Source organism: Amblyomma americanum, chromosome 5 (genome assembly GCF_052857255.1).
Source record: "Amblyomma americanum isolate KBUSLIRL-KWMA chromosome 5, ASM5285725v1, whole genome shotgun sequence".
Classification (NCBI taxonomy): Eukaryota; Metazoa; Arthropoda; class Arachnida; order Ixodida; family Ixodidae; genus Amblyomma; species Amblyomma americanum.
Window position 1 is genome coordinate 201703586 of NC_135501.1, and position 12208 is coordinate 201715793.

The 12208-nt window shown below is 48.3% G+C and overlaps 2 protein-coding genes across 3 annotated transcripts in view; one reads left to right on the forward strand and one right to left on the reverse strand.

The window, feature by feature from the left end:
- LOC144133422 (uncharacterized) overlaps window positions 1-12208 on the reverse strand; it is a 363299-nt gene that overhangs the window by 217453 nt on the left and 133638 nt on the right. The gene's annotated exons all lie outside the window — the stretch shown is intronic.
- The window catches only part of LOC144133420 (uncharacterized), a 42787-nt gene that overhangs the window by 8443 nt on the left and 22136 nt on the right, over window positions 1-12208 (forward strand). The window contains exons 2-5 of one of the 2 annotated variants that reach the window (XM_077666509.1): window positions 4806-4992; window positions 5914-6204; window positions 10573-10740; window positions 11901-12151. In XM_077666509.1, the coding sequence (XP_077522635.1) occupies window positions 4806-4992; window positions 5914-6204; window positions 10573-10740; window positions 11901-12151 (897 nt within the window). The remainder of the gene's footprint in view (window positions 1-4805; window positions 4993-5913; window positions 6205-10572; window positions 10741-11900; window positions 12152-12208) is intronic. The other variant, XM_077666510.1, reaches the window with a different exon arrangement.

Here is a 12208-nt window from a genome sequence, read left to right on the forward strand (position 1 = left end):
CCGGAAATTTCCACGTCCCAAAGCGACTTGGGCTACGAGGGACGCCGTATAGTGGAGGGCTCCGGAATTTTCGACCACCTGGGACTGTTTACCGTGCACTGACATCGTACAGTAGTAGACGGGCCCCTAGAATTTCACCTGCATCGAAATTCGACGGCCGCGGCCGGGATCGAACCCGCGTCTTTCGGGTCAGCAGCCTAGCGCCATAACCACCGAACCACCGCGGCGGCTCAAACTTGACGATTTCGTTAGGAACACAAGGAAGTGGAGTTTAATGAATTCGCCGATGCTCGAATCTGGAATTTAAACCATACGATATCGAACTACCCCGAACGCTTTAGTTTCGATGTACGCGTCAGTATAAGAGCCGCGTTTCTGAACAAACGTATTCTAGCTTCGCACTATTGCAGACGTAAAATTAAGAGCTCTCTTCCACAGTACCGGAAACAGAGGAATATATCAACATACCTGATCACGTAACCCAGCGTTACGGCAGCGACTTCTGAGACGAAACATGATAGCATTCTGAGGAAGGAGTCTGGAGATCTTAATATTCTTTCGTTATTATCGCTACTATGCTCGCGATTAATAACGAAAAGTTCACGCAGTTAACTGCGCATTTCTCGAAACCCAATCTTGCAGTACGGCGTTGCAATCGCTGTTTCAACGGAAGCGACGATAGTGTGTGCACATACGACGCGTCATATCGCTAGAGGAAAATCCGGCCTCCGCGGTCGTTACACTAAACGCTTTGCGCAGTTGTTACCGTTCTGTATCGACTAGGCGCAACACATACATATAGCTGTAATAAGCACTCACCCCTCCCCCCCCCCCCCCCAAAAAAAAAAAAAGCTGTTTCCTGGAATGAACTTTTTATAGTGCCTCCACTCTAGCGCGGGCCGAGCTTTTGAAAGTTCAAAACGACAAAAGCTGTTCCAGAAATGAAGCAATTTCTTTGAGTACCAACATATGCGCACAATTTTTTCGAGTTCCCAAGTCCTGAACGTTAACGGCGGTGGAAGCTGCCATTACCGTTTTGTCTCTGCTGATCTGCGGAACGAAAGTAAATTATTAGCATGGGCAAAAGGCTTCCGCTGGCGACTAACCGGTGAGAACAGCATCTGGAGCAAACTACCCTGCGCGTATATATATATATATATATATATATATATATATATATATATATATATATATATATATATATATATATATATATATATATATATATATATATATATATATATAACTTTCACGAGAAACAAACAAACTTGCGCTAGCAACAACACGGCGCAGTTCCTTTATCGCGTTCAGAGCGTTAAGCCATGTAGTTTATTCCGGCAAGCCAGATCAAGTAAAGGTACGCCTTACTGCACCGGAAACACGTTTCTCTGTAGTTATATTCACCGTGGGCCGAACGTGTTTTCAGTTCCTCAGCAGAAGCAGAGCGCAAAACTGAGCCGCGCACAAGTTTTTTTGCGTTTTTTTACTTTCGACGCATTAAACGCGTACGCTGGAACTCCGTTCCGGTTGCATAGCTCTGTATCCTGCAACTGGCGTCGCTAACAGCAGAGAAAGAAAGAAAAAAGGCGCAGCGTGATTCTCAGAACGCGTCGCAACTTGCTGAGGTATACATTCGCTCCCAGCGCCCATAACATTTCTCAGCGTTAGTTGGTTGGGTTAGGTTAGCTCGCGTACGGTCGACGCCAGGCTTAACTGAATGTGTATGCATGAACACAGACACGCGCGAAAGCAAAACGTACCTTGTCGCTGTTGGTATGCCGTGCGCTGTTTTATTTCTTGAACCAAAAAATGAAATTCTCCAAGATGCGTACAAAAAAAAGCAGGAAAAAAGTTTAGCTCGCTGAGTTCAGACAAGCCGTCTTTCATCAAACCAAGCGAGGCTGAGTCGCTTGAGCGTCGCTTCTTTGCGCTTACCCTCACAGCTGAACTTAAGCGAAATGGGTAAGCGGGAAGACACGGCAAGGAAGTACACCCCCCCTCCCCCCCCCCCCCCCCCCTCCTCGTCAAATGTATACGGCCCAAGGGGTTTGCTTGTGAGGCCTGCTGTACGCCTCGTTATGCATCCTCAGCGACCGTAATCTCTCGAAAGAGAAATGGCTTCGCGTCCTCAATGCTCCCAATCTTTGGGCTGCTAGATACGCTACAGAGCTTAGGAGCTTAGAGCTTAGCGATGCGCTAAACAGCTTAGAAGCAAACCACTCGAGCTGTGTACTTTCGACGGGGGCTGTACATCCCGCCAACCAGAACAGCGCACAATCAGAGGCGATTCTATAAGCTTAACCAATTCAGAATAAACTGAGTTAACGCAGTTTAACTCTTGTAAGAAGGCTCGATGAAAAGTGTGGGCTTAGGTATCCGCTTGGCTCCCCTAAACCTGCACCATCATTTTTATCGTAGTAACACCAGCAAAAATGTTTCGGTCCTCTTGGGCCCCAACGACAGCGACAACCTCCCGATCCCGTTAGACTGTATACAGTTATTGGAGTCGCTGGTACCGCGGGCTGATGGTTTTTTCCATGCTGACAGCACAGCGCCATAGTTTTTGTTGCGGAATTCTTTTTAGTATGCCTTTCGCGCATTCAGTAGTGCTGTGTTCAGTTTTGTATCATAATAGTGCGCCAACTCTTTTTACAGATGTGCCTCATAATTGTCAGCTATTTTTCCAATGTGCACGGTTTTTGATTTCGGTCCCACTCCAGCGAGAGCCTGTCAAGGTTGATAATAGTAAGAAATAATATTAATAATAATAATTCGATTTACGGTTCGGTCGACTACAAACCCGCTCGGCTACGCTTCTAACGTTCTCGAAGTCACTTTTCTACGGATGAATCAAATGGAACTAAACTGGCTGAGTGACAGTCCAACCGGATGACTGAATGATTGAGTGCTAAATCGATCCGTTGATTGGCTGATTGACTGGCTGGCTAAGTCAATTGATGATAGATCGATTGTTAGACTCACTGATCAGTGAATCACTTACTGGGCGGGTAATTGATTGATTGACAATAGCTACGCAGGTGCTACTATATAGAGCACCAGTAGGGGACAGCGTGCACCGGCCATCTTCGACAGCGCCCGCCAGCGATAAATCTGGGAAGGCGCCAGCGAGACAGCGCTGTTGCGTATACTATACGACCTTCGGGCAAGATCCCGTACAACGCGGATGTACTGCAACAACTCGCCTCAGTTTTCGTGCTACAGCAACCGAAAAAAAGAACTCGCAATGCACCGGAGTTTCTGATTTCGGCGCCGAATAAAAGAATAAGCGAGAACGAAACCGGTACAGAGCGCATCCCGAACGTGACTGGAAAGCAAAGCTGCCGCTCACACCAACGCCTGCCTCGTCGGCGTGCTCGAGCATCTTATACAGGCGGCGCGGCGACCACTGTTATTAGCGAAGCCTCGCCTCCTGCGAAGCGAGCAGCGAAGTGGAAGTTAGTGAGCAAGAGAGAGAGAGGGGGGGGGGGTGTCTCTGTTTTTTTTCTCCCTTATTAAATAATCAGCTCCCCTAAAAGCCCCTTAGCGAAAGTTCGTGGCGGCAAAAGAATCACGTCGTTGGGGAAACTTTGCCGAGAGTAGTTTGCCCAGATTCACTTCAGATAAGTGGCGCCCTCTACAGGCGTCTCCCAGCTCCATCGACGAGGGGAGCAGAAAAGGTCGTCGTCAGACGTCGTCGGGCTTTGAAGAGGCGTCAGCGCCGTCATCTGGGAAGGCGGCCTCTCCCGTCATCGTTTATTACGTTCATTTCCTTTTATTTGTTTTAAAACACCTCCGTCTCCCCACCAGCCTTTGCCTTTTCGTTAAACAGCTGCGCGAGTTAGCAACACCGCTGTTGTGCCTACGACTGACTCGCAAATACAACTTTTACAGAGTAAAAAAAAAAAAAACACGAGCGAAGAACAAAAAAGGATAATAATAATAATCAAAAAGAAGGGGTAACTTCAGTTGCAAACACGGTGTAAGAATAACATACTGGTTGAAAACGAGGATTTTCTCTCAGGCAAATTTATGGTAGCCGCTGCATCACGAAAAGTGTCCACTGCCTTCACAGCGATGTTTCTTGTCCCGTTTCACACTAGCTACAAGTTTCGAACAACAAAAGCTAGTTTCCGCTCGTTGACACTATACGCTTCTGGCCACGAATGGCTCCGAACTGTCACTCCACATTGCGCGTTCAGCAACAACTAAGCTCCGTTATGAACTTCATATTGGAAAGTTCCAGACTAATGATGCACCCCAACTGTGATGAAGGAGGAAGTACCCGAGATGCCGGCCAAGGTAGCAATGCCGAAGTGAGAATAGGTATATGACGTCCTTTACATCAGAGGTCTTGGACTCGGTTCCCAAGCAGTAAAAACTTTTCACATCCCTCGGAGCAACCATTCATTGCGGGAGGAGGTGGCTGTGGGTTGCACGTGTGAAGTTTAATCTTCCACTTATTCTCGTTTTCCTGTTTTTTCATTTTTCCTGCGTCCTTCGACTATTTTTTGAAAAGATCTGACGTTCCGTCATCCTGTCTAGTCACGCCGAACTTGACCGCTATCGCACGTCTTAATTCGCACTAATTCGCACGTCTTAATTCGCACTAATTCGCACGACTGTGCTTACATCGTCACTGACTTTTTCCGGAGACTATAACAGCCAGCACACTACCTGTCATATTACTTGCGGGCTAGTGGCGCGTATAGTGTGGTTGTGGCGTTAAGCGTTGGGAAAGAACAGAACGCACCGCCTCGTATCGCGTTGATTCCGCGTATATCTCACTTGCAGCCTCTCTCATGCAGGCCCACACCGGAAGCCAGTGCAACCGTGGCACAGACGCCGGAAGCCGTCGACAAAATCCCCGAAACAAGCGCCGCGGCAGAGGACGTCACTTCCGGGCCGCGTGAGGCAAGCGAAAGCAAGCCGGAAGCGCCCCTACCGCGGCACCAAACCGCCAGCACCCCGCAGCAGCAGCGGCAAGCAATAGAGGTATACACACACAAAGGTGGTGACTGCTGAAGCTCGCAGTTTTCTGAAAAGCCAGCGAGACAGCTTTCAGTGCGAAACCATTACTTCACTTCCCTAGCATTCCTGGAAAGGCCGATGGGCATCTGAAGCCTCGACCTTTGACCCTTGACTTTTGAAATGGAATGACTTAGATACGGTGTGGCTAGGCGAAGGTCACGTGACATGAAAGTTTAAAAGAAATTGTCTTGGGGAGGGGGGGGGGGGCAACGTATTCTGAATATAACATTGTCAAATGTGTCCGTCATAATTTTATGCAATGATAGCAGAGTAGGGATTCCATATAACTGTTAGGTGCAGACATTATGTGGCTGTGTTTCTTTTATTTTGTGAGCGCCCACTCTCACTGCTCTTGTTGTCAGCTGCTGGGGTTACACGCCCCGGCAGCGGGCGCAAGGTGGCTTTCAAGCTGCATCAACGCCGTTTTTTGCCCTGCGTCCTTTCTTCTTTGTTATCTATAGGTAACCTTGAGAGAGTTAATAAAACACTTCATTCATTCAATGTCAAGGCAATAGTCGAGCTAATTTTAAACCCAGTCCTTTCGCACGTCATATTCGGTTTAACGGCGTAAAAAACTCACTTCTTCGTCACTATCCTCTACTCCACAAAAACACACACAAAACAATTAAACAGCGGCTCAATTATGCACCAAGGAAGGCAAGTCAGTCTTTAAAGGAAAAAGATATATTTCGCACTGCAATTTCGAGCCATCTCCGGCTTAGTTTCCGGATATAGTGGGATACAACTGGTGAACCTATTTTTAAAAATTAATGGTCACCTTCCCTGAAACACCTTGATGTATAATGGAATCAGGTGTCCCTGTGAATTTTTTAAAAATCTCTATGCTCATTTGAAACCTCGTTGCTTCGTCATTGGACTGTCAAGGACGCGTTGGCCCTGGCCTTGCTGGACGACGAGTTGTACCAGGAGGAGCTGGGCCCTCGCGTCGGCGGCGGAGGAATCGACAACCAGCGGGAGGGCATCCTAGAGCGTGCCAGGCGACGCCTGATGGACGACGAAGGCGACTCGCTGACCGACGGGGTCTGCGGCGACCGCTGCTGGCTGTTCAACCGCGCCTTCGGGCTGCCGCTGGCCGGCCTGGCCTTCATCACCATCTTCCTGCCAATCAGCATTCACCGATACGGGTTCGCGCCGAACGACACGCTCCAGCGCAAGGTGAGGGGAGAACTTCGGCAGCAGGCCCGTAGTAGTACACAGGGTATGCTTAGGTGCCAGTCGGTGCATTCTGCCTTGCGTTGTACAGTGCCCCCCTCAGAGGCAACACTTCCTCACGGGATCTACATAGTGCTGCAAACACTATATATAGGCATAGTCGGATACAACTCAAGAACGAAGCAGCTTTTCCCAGTCAAAGGGACCCTTTCCATCCAATGGCGTCGGTCGATTCTCATTAGCCGGCTAGGTTGACAACCTAGGAAGTGACAGACGAAAGGGGATAGCCCCCTCCTTCCATGGTCGGGTATAATAATAATAATAATAATAATAATAATAATAATAATTGGTTTTGTGGGGAAAGGAAATGGCGCAGTATCTGTCTCATATATCGTTGGACACCTGAACCGCGCCGTAAGGGAAGAGATAAAAAAGGGAGTGAAAGGAGAAAGGAAGAGAGAGGTGCCGTAGTGGAGGGCTCCGGAATAATTTCGACCACCTGGGGATCTTTAACGTGCACTGACATCGCACATCACACGGGCGCCTTAGCGTTTTTCCTCCATAAAAACGCAGCCGCCGCGGTCGGGTTCGAACCCGGAAACTCCGGCTCAGTAGTCGAGCGCCCTAACCACTGAGCCACCGCGGCGGGTCACGGGTATAGTCCCCATCTCCGCATTGTCACACCGCTCCTTCAATTGTCACGCCAGCAAGTTCATGAGAATCGGCCGACGCCATTGGCTAGAAGAGGTTCCTTTGACGGGGAAAAGCCGCCTCTTTCTTGAGTTGTACTCGGCTATAGAGCTGATTATTTGATTTCGATGGCACACGCGTAGCTATGCCAAAGAGCGTCACGGCTCAATGTGTATTGTACGCACAATGTGTGGGATAGAAGACCCACTTTCCGAAGTAAATGACACCAGCGAAGCCGATCGAGCAGAAGGCCAGGGGAAGGCTTGTGGCAAGTGGAAAATCGATGGGTGCCCTGCCTTATAAAAAATGGTCTACAGAGTTTCTATAGACCTCTTATAGACACTACTGCATTCCTACAGATATCGCCTTTTGTCTAGTCATAGTCTACTATCGCCATAAATCTATAGATTTTCTATGGACTATCTGCAGGACCTATATGATTTAATTTTGTCTACTCACAGTTTATAAACAATCTATAGACAAATGTCTAATAAAATGTATGGTATAAATCTATAGTCTGTCCATAAGGATTGTATTGCCTATAGACTAGTCTACAGAATCTGTCTATAGAAAGTCTATAGAGCCGATAGACAAAAGTCTATGGAAAGTCATAGACTGTGTAAATAAATTTTTGTAAGGGAATAATAATAATAATAATTGGTTTTTGGGGAAAGGAAATGGCGCAGTATCTGTCTCATATATCTTTGGACACCTGAACCGCGCCGTAAGGGAAGGGATAAAGGAGGGAGTGATAGAAGAAAGGAAGAATAGGTGCCGTAGTGGAGGGCTCCGGCATAATTTCGACCACCTGGGGATCTTTAACGTGCACTGACATCGCACAGCACACGGGCGCCTTAGCGTTTTTCCTCCATAAAAACGCAGCCGCCGCGGTCGGGTTCGAACCCGGGAACTCCATAGCTGGAATTTTTTCGCCCGGATTTTTTAGCATGCGAGACAAACCATATATAGCGCTCTTCGAGAAATGTTTTCGTTTGCCAACAAATGCAGCATCGACGAAAGTACCGTAGTGGCCCCTAGCTCTATGAAATATAATCCAGGAAATGTTATCTGAGCGGCAGAGCTACTCAACAGTAGAAATTCCCTGCAGCCTCGTTCACGTATACCTGAAGAACAAAGTCATTTTATGGCCTAGCGCCCTCCGGCAGTAAACACTTTTCCTCATTCATGAGCACAGAAGGGCGCGTAAATGTTTCCAAGGCGCTCTCTAAACGTGGCACTCTCACAAGTGCTTGTTTACGCGATGAATGTTTACGCGAAGCGATAACACGTGGGTGCCAGGAGAGTGGCCCGAGACTTATCGATATCAATACGCGCCAGCTTCTGACGTCCCAGAGGGCCATCTCAAACGGTTTGCTGAAAACGAGCTTCGGCGGGTGGCTTTTCTTCTTGCACGGCAGGATCTCTATACGCAAAATACACAGAAACGAAGACATGATGATGGGGCCGCCAGTACTGTTGAACAGTCCTGATATGTTTCACGCCGTTTTGAACGATCCCAAAACCAAGAGAAAGACTTCAAGAGAAGGCAAGGCGTAGCAGGGGACAGCAGAAAGTTAGCCCGGCGGATGAAATTAAGCCCCGCCGCGGTGGCTCAGTGGTTAGGGCGCTCGGCTACTGATCCGGAGTTCCCGGGTTCGAACCCGACCGCGGCGGCTGCGTTTTTATGGAGGCAAAACGCTAAGGCGCCCGTGTGCTGTGCGATGTCAGTGCACGTTAAAGATCCCCAGGTGGTCGAAATTATTCCGGAGCCCTCCACTACGGCACCTCCTTCTTCCTTTCTTCTTTCACTCCCTCCTTTATCCCTTCCCTTACGGCGCGGTTCAGGTGTCCAACGATATATGAGACAGATACTGCGTCATTTGCTTTCCCCAAAAACCAATTATTATTATTATTATTATTATTATTATTATTATTATTATTATTATTATTATTATTATTATTATTATTATTATTATTATGAAATTAAGAAGACTGCAGGAATCAGGTGCTTGTGGCTGGCACAGCACAGGGTTAATTGGAGAGGCCTTTGTCTTGCAGTGGGAGTAGCCAGGCTGATGATGATGACGATGAACATGAAAGGCTCGCTTCATGGAGATGACGGTCTCCAAAGCACGCAGAAAGAAAAAAAGAAACAGGCGCAGTCAGGGTTACATTTTGCTTTTGGATGCCAATATCAAGACTTGAACACTAGAGGCCACCTTCATCTAAACTCTACGAACGCTGTAGAGAGATCTAAGTCAAAAGTTCATGAGGCGGAAGCAAGCCCACAACCACAGGGCCGAAAAGCGACACAAGGGGTCAGAACACTGAACTACCAACCGCCATATAAACGCCCTTCTGAGTGAGTATACGAACAGCAAAAAAAAAAAGGAAACGACGCGAGTCCACACGTACACTCTTAGTCAAATGTCTCAAGGCCAAAGGCTTATCTATTCAGCCGTATAACAGAGCCATTACGGCACTATTAAAGACCTAATGACCTTGAAATGCTAGCAGAAGGTTTCTTCTTGCGGTAGACAAGCTTCCTGATTGATTAGTGTTGTGAATGATCCGCTATACACGGAGCGCTCTAGGAGCGTTAATTTCCCTGCAGCTGAACGCTGTGGCCTGAAGACTTTCGATCAAGACTGTACGTAAACATGTCGATACCTCGATACATGTCGACGTAATCGGCCCAAATAGCTATAAAGCTTTCCTACGGCCGTCAATAGCCGTAGTCTCAGGCGGATATACCTTTCTATAGACAGCTAAACACTAGCGGTTCCGAAGCTATACCTCTAGTGGCACAGATTTTTTGATAGCTTCAGCAATAAGCACAGCTTTGGGCGTTTACAGACGATCATAAAAAGCCATATACGGACATAACCTTTACCATATAGAGGCCCGTAGGCGGTTTTTATAGGCTTGTAAGCAAAGAGGCGGCAGTTATCAACGGACCGAGCACCGTCTGATGAGCGACGAAGGCATGTTTTGAATGCGAGAGCGTTAGATGGGTCAATCTCAAGGTCATGTCCGCAAAACGTGTTGGCAAAATGTGTCCGCACTATGACGTCACAACTTGAACATGTGATTGCGTGTGAGTGTAATTAAATTAATAAATTAATGAGTGGTGTAATATATCGCGATGAATATTGATGACATCATCGTGTTAATTCGTAGATGATAATTAATATAATTACTGACCATTAAAAATTAAGGCAAATCAGATTTAGGGTGACAACAATGATGTAGTGATGATGATAATAATTAATGACGGCACACCAGTCACGTGACAAATCGATGACGCAATACCAAAGTCACGTGACAAAATGACGCACAAAATTGCAGTCACGCGACAAGATGGCGCAAAACACGTGACAAAGTGATGACGTCATACCAAAGTCACGTGATAGGATGGCGCACAAAATTTCGGGATCACGTGACAAAGTAATCACACCATACCAAGGTCACATGACAATATGGCGCAAAACAATTTGAAGTCACGTGACGAAGTGGTGACGTCATACCAAAGTCACGTCAGAAGATGACGCAAGAGTGTCAAAGAGGCCCATGGGCGCACAAAAGAGGCGCCGAGTCATTGCAGCGGCACATATGCTTTCGCACTTCAGTGCGGTCCGCCGCAGAGCTGTCAAATTTGTTTTTCCGCGCCACATCCCGCAGTCGTCCAGCGGAGTGGTCCAGTCGTTCCATTCCGCGCCAGTGGACTTCCTCCCGGCCGGCGTGCCTCCGGCGCCAAGTGCGAGAACACGGAATGCGGCGTGGCGCCTCTGGAATTCTACCGCGTCTAACCGCTCCCTATTCGCTTGGCAACGCTTTCTCGCAGTCAAGGTGGGCGCCCCGGCCTTTGTGCTCCATGGAGCTGCACTGGGTCTGCTCCGCATCGGAAGACAAAAATACACGATTTCTTCAACGCTTCCTATAACAGGACGGCTTTGTCCGCTCCAAGCGCGATTTACGCACAAAGAGAGGATTCGTTTGGGAGTGAGTACACACCTCAGGTAGAGACATTTGGTGCAGATGCAGAAACATCTATGGCTGATATTGACACCCAATAAACACCGAAAAGGATACGTCAAAAGAATGGCAGAAAACAGGCACGTAGCCAGCAATTTTTTTCTGCGGGGGGGGGGGGGGGGGGGGTTCTTCTAGCTGGGGAGGAGGGCATGCTGGCAGTCGGCTAAACACTGCCATGAGAACACGAGAGGGGGGGGGGGGGGGGGCTCCTTGGATACGTGCCTAGCAGAAAGATTGACACAGAACACCGGATGCCAAAACCTATATACGAGTATACAAGCGCTTAGTGTTTATAACCTCGTTCGGGTTCATGTAAGTCTACCAGCGTGACGATGCAGGGAGTGGCAGGTGAAAGTGGATACTCCCCTGCCTGCATTGGCATGAGAGCAGGTTCATGAGAATCAGCCTATACGCTATTGGTTAAAAGTGGGTCCCTTGTCGGAGAAAAGCCGCTTAGTTATTGAGTTCTATACGACTCAGACAATGAGCGAGAAAAAGCGAGGTGAAAGTTGGGAGGATAGAGCCATGGCTGACTAGCCTTCATTCCAGCACAGAAGGCGTCCGCAAACATCCAGCGAAGCCGGCCAGAGCTAAGCAGGATGCACGTGCAACTCAACTCTCGCCGAGTTTAGCGCGTTGCATTGCACAGCGTAAATTCTCTCCGATTTCTAACGCGGTAGCATTAAAAGCCTGACCGGAAAAGAAATGCGCCGTCGGTTGTAAAAGGGAAGTGACGTCACGAGGCCGAATAATTCCTGTTTCCTCGAAGGAAGTGACGTCGCCAGAGCGGATAATTCCGTTGGCTGGAGGGAAGTCGCCTCATCATGACCTGAAATGACGTCACTTCCGACAAAGGCATCAGGAGCTGCTTCTAATGCTATTGCATTTCCAATACATAAGGCTAATTAGGTGACCTTATTAATTTTGTTCCTCTTTTTCTTTCCCTTCCTGTCCACCACGTTTCGCGACGCCAGGCCACCGCAGAGTCCGTCTCGTATAGTACACCCAGCAGCTCCACGAAACGGGTTAACCTCGAGACGCCAGGCAACGCAAGGCACGACAGCGCGACCGCCGACAACAGCCGAGCGCCGGTAGTGGATTCCCGCGAGGTTTACAACGCAGCGTACGAGGCAGACGGACCGTACATCAACTTCAACGGCGTCCGCAACGAGCCGACTGTCCAGACCAGGCGCTTTTTCGAGACCAGGTCAACGGGGCCCACAGAGTGAGTATCGTATACACCTGCGGAACGATTTCTCCGCAGTAATGGGATAACAGCGCT